The sequence below is a fragment of the Erythrolamprus reginae genome, chromosome Z, assembly GCF_031021105.1.
Source record: "Erythrolamprus reginae isolate rEryReg1 chromosome Z, rEryReg1.hap1, whole genome shotgun sequence".
NCBI classification, from domain to species: Eukaryota; Metazoa; Chordata; class Lepidosauria; order Squamata; family Dipsadidae; genus Erythrolamprus; species Erythrolamprus reginae.
In genome coordinates, this window is record NC_091963.1 from 5619310 (window position 1) to 5640675 (window position 21366).

Consider the following 21366-nt stretch of genomic DNA (forward strand, 5'->3'; position numbering starts at 1 on the left):
TGAACAACATCAGATTTAGGAGGAACCTAATCTGTCAATCTTGTGGTGCGACCCGAATAATCTTGAACTGAACACACACAAATCGTGGTAGACTTTAAAAGAAACCCTTCCACCTCACAATACTAGACAACACGAATCCCAGCAACCAGTTAGGTCCCACAGAGTTGGCCTTCTCCGGGTCCCGTCGACTAAACAATGTCGTTTGGCGGGACCCAGGGGAAGAGCCTTCTCTGTGGTGGCCCCGACCCTCTGGAACCAACTTCTCCCAGAGATCAGAATTGCAGAAAAAACAATTGCTGCCAACCTGCCTTCCATTGAGGACCTGTATACTGCATGAGTCAAAAAGAGGGCAATAAAAATATTTACGGATCCCTCACATCCTGGACATAAACTGTTTCAACTCCTACTCTCAAAATGTCACTACAGAGCACTGCACACCAAGACAGAAGAACAGTTTTCCCCCGAATGCCATCACTGCTAAACAAAAAATTCCCTCAACACTGTCAAACTATTTACTAAGTCTGCACTATTATTATTACAGCCGAAGGGATAGAAACACGTATCCTGAAGCTGCTTTAAATTGTGTGGACTTCAACTCCCAGAATTCCCTACTCAGCAGCTCTTTGTCCAAACAAAATCCAAGCAACTTAAGGCTGCAAAATACCAGTGTACAGATAGTCATCGACTTACGAATGGCTGCAAAAGGTGATCACATAACCGAATAGGAACACGGCAACAGTCATAAATAATATCCTACCTGTCAATGACTACTTCAGCTTCAACCGCAACAGCACAAGAGCATGCAACAGATTCAAACTTAATATTAAACGTTACAAACTTGACTGTAAAAAATATGACTTTAACAATCGAGTTGTCGAAGCGTGGAACTCATTACCTGACTCAATAGTGTCAACCCCTAACTCCCAACATTTCTCCCTTAGACTATCCAAGATTGACCTCTCCAGGTTCCTAAGAGGCCAGTAAGGGGCGTACATAAGTACACTAGTGTGCCTTTCGTCCCCTGTCCAATTGTCTTTCCTTTATCTCATATATCATATATATTTTCTTCCTTTCATATATCTTCTCCTCTACTTTTATATCTTTTCTTTATATATACTGTATTACCTCATGTCTATTCTCTACTATATGTATTGTGTATTGGACAAAATAAATAAATACAATAAATAAAATAAAAAGTTGCCAAGTGCCTGAATTTTGATTGTGTAATGCAGTGGTTCTCAACCTGGAGGTCGGGACGCCTTTGGGGGTCGAACGGCCATTTCACAGGGGTCGCCTAAGATCATGGCAAAAGACAAATTTCCCGTGGTGTTAGGAACTAAAGCTTCTATTCTGGCGCCTTGGGACATATTTTTACAATCCGACCAATCAGGCGTTTACAGTGGGGGGTGTCCAACTGACCTTCCTGCCAATCAGCTTAAAGCTCTGTTGGGAGAGCTGGTGCAAGACTTATGGTTGGGGGTCACCACAGCATGAAGAACCATATTAAGGGGTCACGCCATTATAAACGTTGAGAACCACTGGTGTAATATAGCAGTTAAGTGAAAAAGCATCATAAATCAGCTTTTTAAAGTTGTAACTTCAAATTCATCATTCACTAAATGAATGGTTGTAAATCAAGAACCACCTGTATGGTATTTAAGGAGTTGTGCAGATTAGAGCAGTTTTGCAAACTATGGCACCCAAACCTCCCAGATTGAAACATTAATTCACTTCCCCAGCCCGCAGTTTGGCGAAACCTCATCCCAGAACAGAGGTCTTCAAACCTGGCAACTTTTAAGACCTGTGGACTTCAATTCCCAGAATTCTCCAGCCAGTTATGCTAAGCTGGCTGGAGAATTCTGGGAGTTGAAGTCCACAAGCCTTAAAGTTGCCAAATTTAGGGATTCCTGTCCCAGGAATTCCTGCTTCGTATATTCAGACGAATAAAACCATGGTCCGCGAAGTCACTGTTGGAATCCCCTCTGCGGGAGATGACTGGGAGAGCGACGACAGTTACAAAGAACTACACGCCCCAGAATGCCTAGCGGATCCCGTCCTTCGCTGCGAACGCCCACTGTACTTCGCCGGCCGATGGTTTGTAGAGCTAGGAAAGTGAAGAGGGATGTCCCTGTAACGTGGCTTTTTATTTATTTATTTATTTATTTATTTATTTATTTAGTCCAATACATAATACACATTGAAGAGAATAGAAATGTAGTAATATAAATAAAATAAAAGTATAGGTGAACATATTTGAAAGCAAGAAAAGATAAATTGTTTGCTATTACATGGGGTTTTCTTAAATCGTTAAATATTTTAATTAATTGGATTGTTGTGACTGTTTTTACTTGTTGTGAGCCGCCCCGAGTCTTCGGAGAGGGGCGGCATACAAGTCCAACTAATAAAATGAGATAAAGAGACAATTGGACAGGGGACGAAAGGCACGCTGGTGCACTTATGCACGCCCCTTTTTCTTCTAAAGAGGAACTCTATTTTCGTTGGGCCTTTGAAATAAGCCTTTATATATTTCGCAAGAAAATTCTAACCGTGAGAGGCTTTGACTGCTTTTGATAGTATAAAACTTTTGTTCTAAGCCGGCGTTCAGAACGAAGGGGGAGCGACTCTTCGTTTTTCTAAGTCTATGTGCAGCCCGCCTTTCAGACTACCGAAAAATGGCCGCGTGGAGGCGGGGCCACCGCACGGGGCTTCCCGGCATGCCTTGCGCGTGCGGGCTTCGGTCGTGGGCGAAAGTTTGCTGAGGCGTCGAGAATGGAGCGGATGAAAGTGGTCCTTGGACATCTGACCGGCTCCCGGCAACCGCGGCTCTGGACACCTTCCCCTTGTCGGGCCTCGCTGTCCGGCCCGGACGATGTGGTGGTGGTGCACGGACGACGTACCGCCATCGCCAGAAGCAAACGGGGCGGCTTCAAGGTAAACGGCTCAGTGCTCAGGACCGAAATCCCCCCAAATTGGGCTCCTTATTTATGTGTAATACTGTATATATATTATATATTATAGCAGACAACTATAATCTATAAATGTAACATGTATATGTTACATTTATAGATTATAGTTGTCTGCTATAATATATATATTACACATAAATACATACATACACTGCTCAAAAAAACCGCAATGTAACCCCCAAGTAAATAAAACGTCTTTTAAATCAAACTGTCCATTTAGGAAACAACACTAATTGACGATCGATTTCATTTTGTTGTCAGCACAACTTTGTACAGAACAAAGTATTCAATGAGAATATTTCATTCATTCCGATCTAGGATGTGTTCTTTGTTCCCTTTATTTTTTTGAGCAGTATATACACAGACATACATACATACATATACATACATACATATATATGGGGGTTATAGTCCAGGGGATTATTATGCTGAGGTTTATGGGCCTCAGCCCACTTAAAAGAGTTTGGATGCTGCCCTGGACGATCCAGTGCAAGTGCCTTATGGACTACAATTCCCATCATCCCCACACCAGAACCTGAAACAGAAAGTGGGTGCCAAATTGCCCAGTTAATTAATTAATTAATTAATTCTGTCTTTTTCTCTCTCTCTCTCTCTTCCTCCCTCCCTTTCCTTCCTTCCTCTTTTTCCTTTTCCTCCTTTCCTTCCTCTTTTCCTTCCTTCCTTCCTTCCTCTTTTTCCTTTCTCTTTCTTCCTCTTTTTTTCCTTCCTTCCTCTTATTCCTTTTCCTTTCTTCCTCTTTTATCCTTGTCCTTTCTTTCTCTTTTTCCTTTTCCTTTCTTCCTCTTTTTTCCTTTTCCTTCCTTTCTTCCTCTTTTTCATTTTCCTTTCTTCCTCTTTTTCCTTTTCCATCCTCCCTCCTTCCCTTCCTCTTTTTTCTTTTCCTCCCTCCCTCCCTCTTTCTTCCTCTCCCTCCTCCCTTTCCAGGAAACTACACCTGACGAACTCTTGGCTGCAGTTATGACTGCTGTTCTGAACGATGTGAAGCTAAGCCCTGATCAACTGGGCGATATCTGCGTGGGTGAGCCCTTTGCGTTGCAGCCCCTGTTTTCCTTTTTTCTCTTGTGGATGAATGGATGGCCAAACTGCCAGGCCCGGAAGTGGTCATCCCCTTAACCTTTCCTACCTTTTAAAAGCAATGGCTGCTGGAGCATATCTGGAAGGGCAACCAAACCCTGATAACCAAAGCAAATTTATCTCTTTGTACTTAGGGAATGTACTTCAACCTGGTGCTGGAGCCCTGATGGCAAGAGTTGGACAGTTTATAAGGTGAACTTTGACACTGAACCATCTAGAAGTGAGACCCATGGACACAAAACACCACAGCGAAGGCAAAAGAAGGATTTGGTTTGGTTAATATTGGCAGGTGCAAAGAAAAGTCACATAACTAGTCCAATTTGATATTAGGCACTTGTGCTCCTGTTTCTCGTTTGCTGTTTTCATTGTATAGCTCAGGGATATCCAACCTTGGCAATTCTCAGAATTCCTCCTGCTAGGAATTCTGGGAGTCGAAATCTACAATTCTTAAAGTTTGCCAAATTGGATAACCCTAATGTAGCAGATGGAAGTGAGGTTCTGTGGAAGCTATTTATTCACATTGATTTTTATCCTGCCTTTTTATAAGAAATTCAAGATGGCAAACAGACCTAATACTACTTCTTCCTCCTCCTCCTATTTATTTATTTTATTTATTTATTCGATTTTTATGCCACCCTTCTCCTTAGACTCAGGGCGGCTTACAGCATGTTAGCAATAGCACTTTTCAACAGAGCAAGCATATTGCCCCCACAATCTGGGTCCTCATCTTACCCACCTCGGAAGGATGGAAGGCTATTTCACCCTCAGTAACAGCCCTGGCTTGAGCAAGACTGATTGGCCCAAAGTCATTCAGCTGACTTCTACATCTAAGGCAGCTCTCAAATTCAGTGTCCTGGTTTTTCAGCCAGCACCCTAACCAGTACGCCAAACTGGCCTTTCTATTCGTTTTTTTAAAAAATTGTTACTTTTATTTACAGTATATTCTTCTTTTCTCTCCATGCTGTTTGTACAGTATCATTATGGTTTTCTGCTAGCCACCATTGTATAGAAAAATAAATTTTTTAATACTGACAGTTTATTAAAAGTATGTGTACGGTTTTTGTGGCCTTGGAAGTCATCTCTGCATCTATTTTTTTTAATGACCCTAGAGCAGTGATGGCAAACCTTTTTTGGTTCGTGTGACAAAAGGGTGGTGTGTGTATGTGCTAATGTGCACGTATCCACACTCATTCCCTTCCCCACTCATGTGCTGCCCCAGTGCATGCGCACAATCCACCCACTCGCCCCATCCATGCACACAGGCCTCACTGAAGCCTGGGATGGTGAAAAAAGGGGCAAACCGGAAGTTCAGAAAAATAACTTCCAGTTTGCCTGTTGTGTTGTTTTTCTCATTCTGGAGGCTTCAGGAAGTTTCTCATTGCCGAAAATCAGCTGGCCCGGGCGCGCAAGCACACTAGAGCTAGCATAGGGCAATGCCTCACTTGCCCTCCAATACATAGGTTCGCCATTATGGCCCTAGTGCTTCCTGGGTGCTTATCATTTGTTTGAGAAAAACACTTGGACTTTGTGCCTGCTGTGGGATCCAAAGTTTTGCGTCAAGACCGACTTTCCATGAAGGAATCCACTTTCAGATCCAATCCCAAGCCACTTGGGCTGTATTTAGGATATTTACTGCATAGTTTTGGAAAGAGTGACACAGCAATATGTTTGCTGTTTGATCCTTTGTATCTTATAGGTTTCTCCGATGGTCTTCAGTCCGTTACAGAATACTGGTCTACTTAAACTCTGTTTGAGGATTGCAGGGTGCTGTACCATCAGATCCTAGTTGCAAAGTTTTCAGTGGATCTTTCTAAAAATCACAAATCTAGACCCATCGAGGCACAACAAAACTTTAAAATTAGTCCGCTGAGATCTGAGGGAGTTTTCCAATTCCCCCTTTTTATACCAATGAAGTCCTTTCTCTCTTTTTTTCATTTCAGTGGTATCCCAGAGACTGTGCCAATATCGTGCGTTAACAGGCAATGTTCATCTGGATTGCAAGCTCTGATTAATATTGCTGGTAAGAAGGCTGGGTCCCTCCCATGTAATGGTCAGATTCCATGCATGGAGTAAATGTAGAATTTCATTCAAACACCTGATATATTATGAAATGTAGAGAATCTAACTTATGGAATAGGGGTCTCCAAACTTAACAACTTTAAGACTTGTGGACTTCAACTCCCAGAATTCTCCAGCTAGCTATGCTGACAGTATAGCACTCTGCAATCCTCAAACAGCTATGCTGGTTGGAGAATTCTGGGAGTTGAAGTCCACAAGTCTTAAAGTTGCCAAGTTTGGGGGACCCCTGTTCTGGAATGTAACATGTAAATTGCCTGGTAATATTTTCTATAAGAGAAGTTATAATCCTGCTACCAGTAAGTTCTATAGAGTTCTAAGAATAGTTTTTTTCGCTTGCATCTTTTTTATTCCTTTCTGGGGAAAAATACCACCTAAATGAGTGAATATGCAGAGCACACCTCTCCTCTCCCAGCAACCCTTCAAGAAGGATATAAGTGGAATTCACTGACAGATTTACTTTACTTACAGGTGGCATTAGAAATGGCTCCTATGATATTGGTTTGGCTTGTGGGTAAGCTTGGTTTTTTTATATATATAATAGTTCACTGCTTACCTATAGCAGCTCTTTCGTCTATTGATTACCCCACTGTGACATTTTTAAGCAGATTATGAAAATCTGTATTTTGAGGATTTTTGGAGACTAGAGTTTTTCAGGAGTGAAAGAGAGCAGCACAACACCAACCTCAAGGAAATCCCCTTTCCTAATTTGTCTTGGAATTAATTTTAATTTGATTTATAATAACCTCCAGTGGTTGTTCATCCAGTGGTTGTTTCCTTTGTGTAATGACCTTGCAGATTTTTTTTAAAAAAGCAACCGAGGTGGTGAAGCTAAGATAACCTTGTAAGTATCCATTTTGTGCTGTGTGTTTAACTAAAAACAAGTGAAGGCATTGCAAAATACAAATCCTGTGCGTTCATTAATACCATTGTTAGAAATAAGTCCCCTGCTTTTTCTGGCATGCAGCTGTTAATTGATACTTTGGGTTAAAAAATATAACATTTATCAATTCACAAGGTTACTAGGGGGAATTCTGTTCAGCTGCTACCTGTACTTTGTAGTACAAAATCCTCACAACTGCTACATTCACACAGTTTCCTTGGCGGCAACATGGAGTAGATTTTTGCTGCCTTTCTCTGGAATTTTGGTTTCCAGATCTAGCCTACATCCCTGATATATATATACGACTGTATATACGACTCAATATACGACTGTAATGGAGGAAGCTGTCGAGTCATCCACATCTCCAGACTTTTTAAAATGGCTGTTTTTGTAGTTGTCATTAAGCAAATCAAAGTATTCCTATGGGTGGGGTTATTATTATTATTTTGCCAGAAATGGATCCAAATTTGAGGGAGGGGGGGGGAGACCCTCAGTTACATGATTTCAGAGCACTACAACTCGCCATAAAGGTGAGCCAGTTGCCGAGCTTGCCCGAAATGCAGTCCTCTGATCCAGGGGTGTGTGAGCACCCATTGGAACTCTGGAACTGGGTCATAAGTAGCTTTTGAGTAGGCCCGTCATAACTGAATGATTAAGTGAAGACTACCTGTATAAAATGGGACAAGCCACAAGCACAAATAGATTTCTGGAAATATTGTCAGGAGTTACCAAAGGCTGAAACGTCTGTGGCATCAGGTCACTGTTGAAAGCCCCTTTCTCTCTTTTCACATGCAAATATCAAACACAGCCCAACTGTTCCAAAGGTGCTTTTTCAAGAGACAACTGGATTTTCTTCATTTTTCCTAGAAGATGTTTTCCTTCTCATCTAAGAAGCTTCTTCAGAATGGAAGGATGTGTACTCCTTGCAGAGAAAGCTGGTCATCTGTGTCCCTTTAGTGGGTCGTTGAGGCCACTTGGAGATTTTTCTGTGCCTTCAGGTTCACCTAAGTGGTACAAATGGATGTGGAGTCTTGGAACTGCTGAAAGGACTGTATTGTGGAGTGGTTCTTTCTGCAGGATGTTCAGCAGCTCCAAGAAGGCTGCACACCCATTTGCACCACTCCAGGTGATTGTGAAGGCACAGGTAAATCTCCAAGTGGCCTTAATGGCCCTCTAAAAGAATGCAAATGACCAGCTGTCTGCCAGGAGCATAAATCCGTCCATTCCCCACCATCCCATCCACTTGGAAACTAGGTTGGGTTAATCAAATGGCTCTGTTTTTTAGTGTTGCCTTCTCGTCCCTTCAAACAAAACAATTGCTTCTCAGGCCTTGTGAAAATGAGCCACAGGCCTCCTTCAATATTCACATACTGTATCAGAACCCAATCCGTACTGTAGCTAAATAAAAGTACTGGGATGTGCCTACATATGTTGCTCTACACCTCCATGGCCTGATTAAAATTGTGCAATTGCCCTTGGGCACTGCAAAGCTTGGTTGGCAAATTAACTCTTGGAATAATCCAAGAACAAAGTTGAATACTCTGTGAATGCTGAACAGAGCTCCCTGATGTTGTGCAATGCTAAGTTTGCCTAGCCACATTCTTGCAGTTGTATGATATCTGATGTGGAGAAACTGACAAAAAAGCACAAAGACTTAATCTGCTCCTCTCCACAGACATGTGCTGGCTCTTCATGATTGCTGCCACAAAAGTGTTCATCACAGGCCAGAATCTAGAGGTGTGTACACTTGTGGCTTAAATGTTCTGGTTTCTGGATGGTTTGTTTCACACATATCAGAAGTGGTCAAACCTCAAAAAACAATCAGTTTCTACGGTGGAGCTCAGTGGGTGGCACCCTGCTTCTTTAGAGACATAAATATTTAAAATTCAGCATTACTCAGGATACACACAGACTTTAAAAAGGTGACAAATCCCTGGTTGTTTTGTTCTTTTGCACGTCGTCTCCAGAGATATCTCAACCAGTTCTCGTGAATTTGTGGCTTTAGCTCAGTGTTTCCCAACCTTGGCAACTTGAAGATATCTGGACTTCAATTCCCAGAATTCCCCAGCCAGCATTCGCTGGCTGGGGAATTCTGGGGGTTGAAGTCCAAATATCTTCCAAGTTGCCAAGGTTGGGAAACACTGCTTTAGCTGGTGCCTCATTATCAATAGGAAGAACACATTTGTAGAATAACATTTTAGCAGACATTTAAGTCATGTGGGTTTCCATCCATCTCTATAATGTTTTGAGATCGGTGACTCTGCCAAAGCTGAGCCACAGGAACATTTGCAGTTGTTTAATGTCCATGGAGATTCTCAATCGTCTCAAAAGTGCTTTTACAAGAGGCAACTGGACTTTCTTTGTTTTCCTTTTTGAAGATGTTTCGCTTCTCATCCAAGATGCTTCTTCAGCTCTGGCTGGATGGGATGGTGAGGAATGGAAAGATTTATATTCCTTGCAGTCATCTGGTCATTTGCATCCTTGATGGTTGTTGAAGCCACCTGGAGGTTTTTCTGTGTCTCAGGGTCACCTGAGATGGGCAAATAGGTGTGGAGCTTTCTTGGAGCTGTTATAGACTGGAGATCAATGATGTCCTATCCCTCCCGCTCTGTCGAAAGAGGGCTGCTCAATTTGGACATAGATGGCCTCTTTGACCCCTCGTTCAAATCAGTGGTCCTCTGTTCAAAATATTGACTTTGCCCTCTTCAAAAGAGTGACCTTTGTCTTTCAAATGCAGATGGACTGCTGAATCTAGTCCTGGGAGGTTCATTTTTCTATGTTGTGCCATGCATTTTATGAAGTGGTGGTTTTGTTTCTTGAAAAAGCACCCTTTGGGATTTGCAATTGCTTCTTTATTTATAAATATATTGCATTTTAATACCATTTCAAGGACACTCACAAATAGATCTACAGTGTTCCCTCGATTTTCGCGGGGGATGCGTTCTGAGACCGCCCGCGAAAGTCGAATTTCCGCGAAGTAGAGATGCGGAAATAAATACACCATTTTTGGCTATGGACAGTATCACAAGTCTTCCCTTAACACTTTAAACCTCTAAATTACCATTTCCCATTCCCTTAACAACCATTTACTCACCATTATTACTGGTACTCACCATTGAATAAGACACAGTGATCCTGATATTTATAAACAAATTTATTTATTAACAATAATTAATTTTTTTTTGTTATTTATTTGCAAAAATTATTAGTTTGGCGATGACGTATGATGTCATCGGGCGGGAAAAGCCGTGGTATAAAAAAAACCCCATGATGTATTTTTTAATTAATATTTTTTGAAAAACCGTGGTATAGGCTATTCGTGAAATTCGAACCCGCGAAAATCGAGGGAACACTGTATATCCTAAGTGCCATATAACAGGCTCTACTTTTAAAATTCCAAAACGTCACTGCTATTATTGACTTCGCATGCTCTACTACAACTGCTTGAAAATATCTGGACCGACAGAGTGGATCTATCCCAGGGTTCTTCTCTTAAATGTTCTTGTCCAGTGAAGTCTAGAAAGGGGTCTCCAACCTTGACAACTTTTAAGTCTGAAGGACTTCAACTCCTAGAATTCCACCGCCAGTTCTGCTGACTGGAGAATTCTGGGAGTTGAAGTCTACTAGGCCTAATGTTGCCAAGGTTGAGATGGTCCTTCCCTACTGCCATCTCCTGCCCTTTGGAGTACCCTTCCATTGAGATCCATCTGGCCTGGCCCCTATTGTGATAGCCTTTGGAAAGTCTTGAGCAGTTGTGCTAGAATAGATCACTCTTAGAGAAATCCAATTCACTGGGTCATTTTGAAGTGAAAGCAGGGAGTGCCTGAAGCTCAGATCTCTCCTGAATCTGGATCTGATAGTGGAAAGCCAAATATGGAATCTACAAATTTCTTTAAAATAGTGCTGACAACGAAACTTTTCTATGCATTTGCCAAGGAACAAGTCCAAATGGACTTTCTTCTAGGGTGCAGAAGTCTTGGGGGGTTTAATTAAATATTTTCCAGCCGTCCATGGTTCACATTGATTTACATTTTCGTTGTACAATAACTTCATGTATTTAGTTCAGTTAAACTGCTTATTATGCTCTTTTTTCCGGAGGAGTCCATGCATGGCTTGCACGCAAATAGCCCTCAGTGACAAATGAAACTACAACAAAAAATATTTAAAATGTTACATTATTTATACGTATCAAGCGTATCTGAATTATATGAAAGTAACCAGAGTGTGTTCAAAATCCCCAAAGGCATGTCATAGCTTTTGAGCAATTCCTAATGTTTGGCAATTGAAAGAGGAAAATTGGTCACCCAAACCATTTCTGTTGCTAAGTGAGACAGTTGCTAAGGGAGTTTTGTCCCAGTTTTGCGACCTTTCTTGCTTTTAAGAAAATCTCTGTAGTTGTTACCTTAGGAACACAGCTGCTGGCAAGTAAAACCTGGAACTGTGCAACCGTCATAAATGGAAACCAGTTGCCAAGCATCCGAATTTTGATCTCATGGCCATGGGAAATGCTGCAATGGTTGTTTTAAAAACGGCCCCAAGCCACTGTTGAAACTTTGAACTGTCATTAAGGGAGCGGTTTTAAGTTGAGGACTATTTTTAAACAAGGACTAAACAATGTCGTTTGGCGGGACCCAGGGGAAGAGCCTTCTCTGTGGCGGCCCCGATCCTCTGAAACCAGCTCCCCCCCCCCCCGGAGATTAGAATTGCTCCCACCCTCCTTGCCTTTCGTAAACTCCTTAAAACCCACCTCTGCCGTCAGGCATGGGGGAATTGAGAGATATCTCCCCCGGGCCTATACAGTTTATGCATGGTATGTTTGTGTGTATGGTTTTGCTTTTTAATAAGGGGGTTTTAGTGACTTTTAAATTATTAGATTTGTTGTGTATTGTTTTATTGTTGTGAGTCGCCCCGAGTCTACGTAGAGGGGCAGCATACAAATCTAATAAATAATAATAATAATAATAATAATAATAATAATAATAATAATAAATGAGGGATATTCACAGCCCTCTTTTCTTGCTCTCCTGCCCAGAGTGGAGTCCATGTCTCTCCGCAGCGCTACCAATCCTGGGGATGTCAGCTCTCGCATGATGGACTTCAGCAAAGCGAGGGACTGCCTGATTCCAATGGGGTAAGAGGCTGCGGTTTTAGTTTTTTGTTCCTGAGAGTAAAAGGTTGGTATGGTGTGGGTTCCCATGTTGTCCTGGGACACGATGTCGACTGTTTGGTTTTATGCTACACAAACAAATGATATTGATTCAGCAACACCACTAAATGTAGCCACTGCTAGATTAAATGCACGATACTAGTTGTTCCTTGATAAGATTCTGGGAACATGAGTAATGACTGGGTGGATGTAATGCCTCTCGGCTCATTAGTTTTGGAATATCATCCTGTCACACCCAGCATTGTTATAAAACATCCTGCATTATAAAAGTAAAAGTTGCATCATTGTGAAGCGGAACAAATTCACAAACACACAAAAAAAATGAAAAGAGGCTTTTAATAATTAGAAGATGAGCTTAGTAGTGTCTCTTTTTACTCCAGGACTCCACTTTCACCATCTTACTTACCGTATTTTTCAGAGCAGAAGACGCACCCTAGTTTTTGGGGAGGAAAATAGGGGAAAGAATCAGTTTACCGGGTACTCATCTGACTAGCGTCCTTAGTCTAGTCACCTTCAGCACATTATTTTATCCCTTAGTTAGGGCTTAAAAAATCTTTATTTGGAGAGAGTAACAATGAAAGTGCTTGTAAGACCGTAAGAGTTGGGAACACCATTAGCACCTGGAAAGAAACATTTGGAGCAAGTAGAGCAGTGGAAAAACCCTTGCAAAGACTTAGGGCTTGGAAAACATTCTTTGCAGAGGGTAACAGTGAAAGAGCTTGCAAGCCGGTAGGAGCTGGGAACATTGTTAGCATCTGGTTAGGGCTGGAAAGAAGCATTCGAAGCAAGTAGAGAATGGGAAAAAAAACCCTACAAAGACAGGGTTTGGAAAACATTCTTTGCAGAGAGAAACAATGAAAGAGCTTGCAAGGTAAGAGCTGGGAAGTTCGATTGCAGTCGTTAGGGCTGGGGGGGAAGGGGGGGAGGAAAAGCTACATTCAGAGTATAAGACGCACTAAATTATCAGCCCCTTTTAGGGAAGAAAAAGGTGCATTTTATACTCCGAAAAATATGGTAGCTACTGAAAAGTTACTTTTGGGAGGATGTGACATTGCAGTCATGAATTAATTTATAGTGACTTCTAAGTTGGATTATTCAGCAGGCACATGGTTTCATTTGTTCTTTCTTTTTTCTTCTTAATAAAGAAATATTTTAGAACCAATGAACTGAACCGCATGCTTTTAATATTGTTTTTCAGAATAACGTCTGAGAATGTGGCAGAAAGATTTGGTATCTCCAGAGAAAAACAAGATAATTTCGCCCTTGCTTCTCAACAAAAGTAAGCAGAAAATGAACGTGCTACCTAAAATTCTTTTCTTTTTCCAAACAATTCCCATAAAACTACCTAAGAAATTTTTTGATTTGCTCAAAAAACTGACACACCAATTCATCTGGAGCAAGAAAAAAGCTAGACTAAAATATAAAAACTTACAAGACCATAAGAATAGAGGAGGGATGGGAGTTCCGGACTGGAAATTATATTATATAGCTGCCTCAATGTGCTGGAGAAAAGACTGGATAACCCTTAGGGGGAAGAGGATACTAGCATTAGAAGGTTTCAACCTTGAATTTGGAGGGCATTCCTATCTATTTGGGGGGGGGGGAATAAATCATATACACATGTTAAACAACACCTCATAAGGAAAAGTTTAATAGAATCATGGTCAATAGTACAAAAATCCCAATATCTGCAAATACCAAGATGGATATCTCCAAACGAGGCTATAATATATCCTAAAATAATGAACTTAAAAAATAAAATAACATATGATCAAATTTTAGATGAAAATAATATATTAATTTCCAAACAAGATTTGCAGCAAAAAGGGATTGAGATAGATTGGATCCAGTACTATCAAATTAGATCAAGATATAAAGAAGATAAAGACAGACAGGGATTCCAAAAAATAGGCATATTCGACAAAATCTTACTTGGACCAGACGAAAAACAAATTTCCAAAATATATAAACACTTGCTATATCAAGAATTAGCGGAGGAAGAAGTAAAGGGATCGATGATAGCATGGGGTCAAAATTTCGGCTACACAATAAATTTACAGGAATGGGAAAAATTATGGACATCCAACTATAAAACAATGCTATCTGTCCCCTATAGAGAAAACATCTACAAAATGTTCTATAGATGGCACCTCCCTCCAGCACGATTAACAAATTTTGCTTGTATTATGCAAGATAAATGATTGTTTGATCAGAGAATAGTTTTGGATCATTTCCAAAAATAATAACAACAATGCCCCCATATGACTCTTTTTCTGTCTAACATCCGGCTGAAAAGTTTTAAAATACATATTTGCCCCTTGTATAATAAGTCTTTTAAAATTAAATAATAATTTATTAACTTTTACCCCCAAACATTCTGAAGAAAATTTCAGGAGTCTCTAAACTTAAAATTTGTTCTCATTTGCAAAGTATTCCTTTAAAAGAGCAAGGAGAAAAAAGTATATCTTAATAGATTTATGTTTTGGAACCTATTTTTCTATTCCTGTTTTGATTTGAATGTGATGCTATAATGCTTACAGTACATATTCAATTCTCTTCTCTTGCCAAGAGAAAACAATTGAACATAAATTGATTTTTCGCTTGTAGGTATGTAGAAGGGCACTAGATACTTTTCCCAAGCAACACCACTTTTAACCTAAAAGTTTTGCAAATTCATTCAAGTTATTTTGGAATACATTGAATTTAAAAGCAACTATTCTCCAGAATGTAAGCCTTTTTTTCTTTTTACTTTGAGTTTTCAAACATATACCATAAAGATAATAGTTTGGGTGTGGTGTGTTTGCAGAGCAACTCGAGCTCAGAAGTTGGGCTGGTTTAAAAATGAGATTGTCCCCGTGAAGACCACCTTCACCGATGACCAGGGCACTGAGAAAACGATCACTGTGCTGCAGGACGAAGGGGTCAGGGCCAGCACCTCACTGGAGGGATTGTCCAGGCTGAAGCCAGCCTTCCAGGAGAACGGGACTTCCACAGCTGGTAAGGTTCGGAGGCAAGAGGCAAAGTGGAGGGGGTTGACTTTGTGACATAGAGCCAGTTTGGTTAGGGAACTAGGAGATTGTGAGTTCTAGTCCTGCCTTAGGCATAAAAGCCATCTGGGTGACTTTGTCCTAATCATTGGGAGACAGTGAATTCTAGTCCTGCTTTAGGCAAGAAACTGGGTGACTGACTTTGCCCAGTCCTTCTCAAAGATGAAAATAAAAAATGAAACATGTTTTCACTAATAGGAATAATAGATGGAGGTAGAGGATCTGAGTTCGCATAGTGACTTCAGGCCATGTCTTGGCATCCCTCATCCCAGATTATCTCACAGAGTGGAGAGGTGGTAGGGATAAAATAAAGTGGTCTCATTTTATGCCGCCCTCCAAGGATACACAAAGCCCCTTAAATGCATTTCCCAGGGTTGTTATAAAATTGCATTTTTAATGTGAAAAAGGAAAAGTTATTTCTAGAGCAGACAATTTTTAGAGTGCATTAATTTTAAAAAATGGCAATCCTCTTTTATTTGTGAAAATGATTGTTAAGGAGTATGCAAACTGACCCCTGAGTTATCAGGGATACACATACACAAAGGAAACTGAACTCTAACGGACATCCAGCAGATAGTCAATAGATATGAATAATGGTTCAGTCATACAAATCAGATACATTAAAGTGTATAAAATAGTACTTACTTTAACAAATACCGTAGTCAAGTTTAACAGCCCAGTCATACATAATCAAATCAGTCAATAACTCTCAATGCATTAACAATACTACAAGCCTTACTTGTACAGTTTACAAATACACAAACTATCATTGAACGCACAGCTCTTACTACAGCAGTCACAATGAATCAGCAATACCATACTGAGAAATAACAGAAACCCACAGAGAGAGAATGACACTTCTGGCTCCCTCTTATAGCTAGCTCTTAAAGCTATATTGCTTCAATACATACAAGCATTCATTGTTAGCTTGTTTATATATTGCCAAACCCAAACTGTTAGGTACATAACACTAACAGTGATTCTCATTGTAGAATTATTTTCTATCGTTGGTCCTGGATGATGATGTACGGTAATTAACTCAGTTGTGCTGTTCTATTGTTTTGCCGGCATCTCGCAAACTTACCGTCTTCATGAAATGACTTCCCTCAGGTAACTCCAGCCAAGTCAGCGACGGGGCTGCTGCGGTGCTCCTAGCCAGACGTTCTGCAGCTGGGCAGCTGGGGCTTCCTGTCCTTGGGGTGCTGAAATCCTTCGCTGTGGTTGGAGTCCCACCAGACGTGATGGGCATAGGGCCAGCCTATGCCATCCCAGTGGCGCTGGAAAAAGCCGGTGAGCAGCATAACCTGGGAGGGAGAGGGATGGGCAGAAATCCATACCGCTAATCGAGGAGTAGGGAGGGAATTGTTTTTCCCAAGTTTTTGCAAGCTCACAGCAACCTTCGGGGGGTGGGAGGTCTCCATGGAGTTATTTTTTAGGACCGACTCTGGGTGTCTTTGGGGCAGAAGGGCACCCAGTTGCCAGTTGGTCTCCGGGCCCAATTCAAAGTGATCTATAAAGCCCTACATGGTTTAGGACCAGATTATCTTCGGGACCGTCTTCTGCCTCATGTATCCCAGCGGCCAGTTAGGTCCCACAGAGTTGGCCTTCTGCAGGTCCCATCGGCCAGACAATGTTGGCTGGCAGGGCCTAGGGGAAAAGCCTTCTCTGTGGCGGCCCCGACCCTCTGGAACGAACTCCCTACAGAGATACGTACTGCCCCCTCCCTCTTGGTCTTTTGTAAAATCCTACCTCTGCCAGCGGGCATGGGGGCCGTGAGTGATGAGATTGTCTCCGGCCGATATTAGATACGATTGGATTGGATGAATGCGTGTGATTTTACATGGGGTCTTTTTAATTTTTTTCAGTAAATTTCCATAATCTTTTATAGTTATTTAGATTTCTTACATATTGTTGTATTTCATATTGTACGCCGCCCTGAGTTGTCTTGAGAAAGGTGGCAAAGAAATCTAATTAATAATAATAATAATAATAATAATAATAATAATAATATCATCCCTGAAAGAGGTTGATTCTTACCCTGTTCAATTTGTGTCCATCTCTGACCTGCAGGTTTGACAGTTAATGATATCGATGTGTTTGAAATCAACGAGGCCTTTGCAAGTCAGGTAAGATTTTTGCAGGGGAGGTCAGAATGAAGACGCCATAAAGGAAATACGTTCCCAGTTGCGAAGGCTAGCAAGAGATTTCAGCCGCCCTTTGACCTCGTTCATCATCCATGGCAGACAGGCGGCATTTGTGGAGGACGTTCCGAGGTCATTTACCTACTCTGTAAATACCGCCTTTCACCCAGCCAGGTTTGTCCTGATCCTGCCCACATTTTGGGGGAGTGTGGCCTCTGAGGTCTCCAAATGCAATACAGGTAGCCCTCGACTTACAAGAGTTTGTTTAGTGACCGTTCAAATTACGACAGCACTGGAAAAAAAGAGGACTCGCGACTGATTCACATTTGTGACGGTTGCAGGGTCCTGGAGTCACACAATCCCCTTTTGCGACTTTCCGACAAGCAAAAGCAATGGAGGAAGCCAGATTCACTTAACAACCGTGTTGCTAACTTAACAACTGCAATGATTTGCTAAACAACTGTGGCAAGACGTCTTAAAATGGGGCAACGCTTGCTTAAAAGATGTTTCACTTAGCAACATAAACGTTGTGCTCAGTTGTGGTCGTAAGTCGAGGTGTATATGTTCCTCTTACCCAAAATAATGTTACAGGTAATCTTCAACTTATGACCAGATTGCTTAGTGACTGTTCAGAGTTATGACAGACCACCCCTCCCAAAAGGTCATGTGACCACATGCTCAGTCAGTACAAATTTACAGCATTTGCAACGTCCCATAATCACACGACTGTATTTATGGCATTTTTTGGTCGTAAGCCGTTCTTTACTTCCCGTTTCTGTAGTCCTCGGCTTACAAGCACAATCGAGCCCCAAATTTCTGTTGTTAAGCGAAACATTTGTTAAGTGAATTTTGCCCCATTTTATGACCTTTCATGGAATGAAATGGAGTAGAGTAGAGTAAAACAGAACAGAACAGAATTCTTTATTGGACAAGGCTGATTGGACACACAAGGAATTTCTCTTTGGTGCAGATGCTTTCAGTGTCCATAAAAGAAAATTCACAAAGAACCATAAGGACCTTTCATTATGACCTTTCCTACAACCATTGTTAAGGGAATCCCTGCCGTTGATACAAGTAGTAACAGGTAGTGAATCTGGCTTCCCCATTGTCTTTGCTTTTTGGAAGGTCTCAAAAGGGGATCACGTGACAAACACACACACACGGGGCACTGCAATGGTCATAAATATGAATCACTTGCCAAGTGTCAGGATTTGGATCACCTGATTGTAGGGATGCTGAGTCCTACGGGATTGGGCAGCAGGGAAGTTAAGTAAGGAAAGAGAAAGAAAGAAAGAAAGAAAGAAAGGTCCTCGCTATTTGGTTGTGCCAATATAACTTTGAATGGTCACTAAACAATGCCATTAAGTCAAGGATTACCTGTACTTTTGGTCTCAGTAAATGAAGACCGATCTGTGTATGGGCAGAGATGAGAGTTCTTAACCAAACGCGACATCTCAAAACGAAAATCCAGAAAGAGTTCACCGCGAGGTCACTTATTTTGTCCCGAGTGAGTGGAACCGGTTGCTGAAAAAGCTTTCTTTCTCCAGGCCGTCTACTGTGTGGAGAAGCTGGGCATCCCCATGGAGAAGGTGAACCCACTGGGAGGCGCCATCGCTTTGGGGCATCCTCTGGGCTGCACTGGGGCTCGGCAAGTTGTCACTTTGCTCAATGAGCTAAAGCGCAAGGGAAAGAGGTGAGTGTGGAAAGCGTGAACTCCACCCCTCAGTACTCAGTTTATGCTGCTTGGGTTTTAAAGGGCGCCACCAAGGAGTTCCTCCACCTGCTTGGGAGGTTGGACATGTAAAACTGGATCTCCTGCAGGTCCTAATTTGCGTAATTGAAAATGAAGGAGACGCCTTGTGGTAGCCGATTAGCTGTTAAATTTGTGTTTATTTTATTTATGCCCTGCCTTTATTTATAAATAACTTTGAGGCAGCAAACATATTGCATACTCTCTATTTTTCCCACAATACTTGTGAGGTGGGTTGAGCTGAGAGACAGTGACTGGCCCAAAGTCACCCAGCCAATTTTCATGCCTAAAGCGAGACTAGAACTCCCAGTCGCCTGGTGATTGGCCCAAAGTAACCCTGCCGGCTTTTATGGCCAAGGCAGAACTAGAACTTACTCTCTCCTGGTGATTGACTCAAAGTCACCCAATTGGCTTTCATGCCTAAGGGAAAACTAGAACTCACAATCGCCTGGTGATGGGTTCAAAGTCACCCTGCCGGCTTTTACGGCTAAGGTGGAACTAAAACTCCCAAATTTCCTGGTTTCTAGATTTGTACCTTCACGGCTCGGTTAAACTGGCTCTCTTTTTTGGCCAGTTATTCTGTCATAAGGTCTTCTCTCACCCCAAACACCTTGTTTCCTTCCAAACTCCTGTTCTCCCAAGACCACATGCCTTGGATGCGTATCGCTAATGTGCATTCTTGTTTCAGAGGTTACGGCGTGGTTTCGATGTGCATTGGGACCGGGATGGGAGCAGCTGCGGTATTTGAATATCCAGGGAACTGAGCAGAAGTTCAGGCTCTTCACGCAACCTGCCTTCCAAGGCCTGGGGGGAAAAAAAACACCCCTGCGATACGTCCTGATGTGCAATCCGGCTTTATATGACTGTTAGGTGGGAACCCTCTTTGGTGGGCAGAGCTTTTGAAGTCCAAAAGAAGCCACGGGAATGAATTTGGGGACGGGGTGCAGCAAGGATCTTTGGCTTCAGGTCTTTTAACAAAACCTATTAATAGGTTAATATGAATCTAATCATTAGGGTGTGAGGGGTCTATCCTTTCAATGGAGGTGGGTTGGGGTTGGCGGAGGGAGAAAGGGGTACCTGGGGAACTTGACTGATCAGCAGTCTGAAACAGATTGCCTTATCTGCAGTGCTGGGATTAATGTGCAATTGGGAACAAGGTATTTTTCTCTCCCTCTCCTCCCAAGAACCCTTACTCCAATGAGTAAATTACCTAAAGCAGCCAAAGTACTGCTTTTGGGTGGAGGGGAGAATATTGATTATTAGAATCAGCTAGGAGCCTCCAAAATTGGCAACTTTACGACTTATGGATTTCAAGTCATTTTTAAAGGAGTTGAAATTCATAAGTCTTAAAATTGGTAAATGTGAAGACTCCTGAGCTAGAAAATGGTGTCAGTCCATTTGGGAACAATTGAAAAAAATCATAGCATAACATTTATTGCTGCTGAGTTCCGTTTTCAAAGTTTTTGAAGAACTCTTTAAGCAGCTGTTGCTGGCGTGGTTTCTTTTATTTTTTTCTCCTTAAGATAATTTTAGTTTAGCACACTGTATTTTTTGAAGATGAACTGGGACCAGGTATAGTTTTTTAAAATAAGAAAATATTATTGTTACCATGAACAGGAAGAAAAATTATTTTAAAATTCTTGAAAAGGAAAAGCAACAAAATAAGCAGGTTAAAGAATCTCACGATTCAGGTCCTAGCAAGAAATAGATGATAATTGCTTTGCTGGTGTTCTAAGGAGCTAAACCAATTCTTAAAAGATGTTTTAATCAACTAATTAAATTTCTGTTCATGAATTAAATTACATTAATAAAGCCTGTGAATGGTTCTGGATCATTTAATTCCTGGAAAGCCATTTTTCTAACGGAACGATGGTTGGCACCAAATTAGATGTTAAAGGAAGTCCTCAACTTAAAACCGCAATTGAGCCCAGAGTTTATGTTGCTCAGCAAGACATTTTCCCCCCATTTTACAAACTTTCTTGCCATGTGAATCAACTGCAGTTAAGTTAGCAACATGGTTGTTAAGTGAATCTCTCTTCCCCATTGATTTTGCTTGTCAGAAGGTCGCAATAGAGTATCACCTGATCCCGGGACACTGAAACTGTCAGAAATATGAATTGTTTGACAAATTTCTAATGTTGATCACATTTAGAATGGGGATGCTGCAGTGGCCGTAAATGAAAAACTCATCCACTTTTTTTATGCCTGGGTAACTTCAGTCATTAAATGAACTGTTGTAAC

At 41.5% G+C, this 21366-nt stretch overlaps 1 protein-coding gene across 1 annotated transcript; it reads left to right on the top strand.

Moving 5' to 3' along the window:
• The first annotated feature begins 2670 nt into the window (after window positions 1-2670).
• ACAA1 (acetyl-CoA acyltransferase 1) lies at window positions 2671-20937 on the top strand. The gene is made up of 12 exons (XM_070766885.1): window positions 2671-2931; window positions 3912-4005; window positions 4196-4253; window positions 6002-6081; window positions 6609-6651; window positions 12053-12151; window positions 13386-13466; window positions 14994-15184; window positions 16345-16524; window positions 17305-17360; window positions 18923-19068; window positions 19814-20937. Exons 1-12 carry the CDS (start codon window positions 2770-2772, stop codon window positions 19887-19889), a joined length of 1266 nt encoding a protein of 421 aa, XP_070622986.1. The 5' UTR covers window positions 2671-2769; the 3' UTR covers window positions 19890-20937.
• Window positions 20938-21366: the final 429 nt, after the last annotated feature.

What these genes read in the sequence shown, in the direction of transcription:
- ACAA1 (XM_070766885.1), top strand. Translation starts at nt 2,770, where the DNA reads ATGGAGCGGATGAAAGTGGTCCTTGGACATCTGACCGGCTCCCGGCAA. An exon ending in AGCTCTGATTAATATTGCTG is followed by an intron (nt 6,082 to 6,608) that starts GTAAGAAGGCTG and finishes CTTTACTTACAG; the next exon opens with GTGGCATTAGAAATGGCTCC. An exon ending in ACGAGGCCTTTGCAAGTCAG is followed by an intron (nt 17,361 to 18,922) that starts GTAAGATTTTTG and finishes TTCTTTCTCCAG; the next exon opens with GCCGTCTACTGTGTGGAGAA.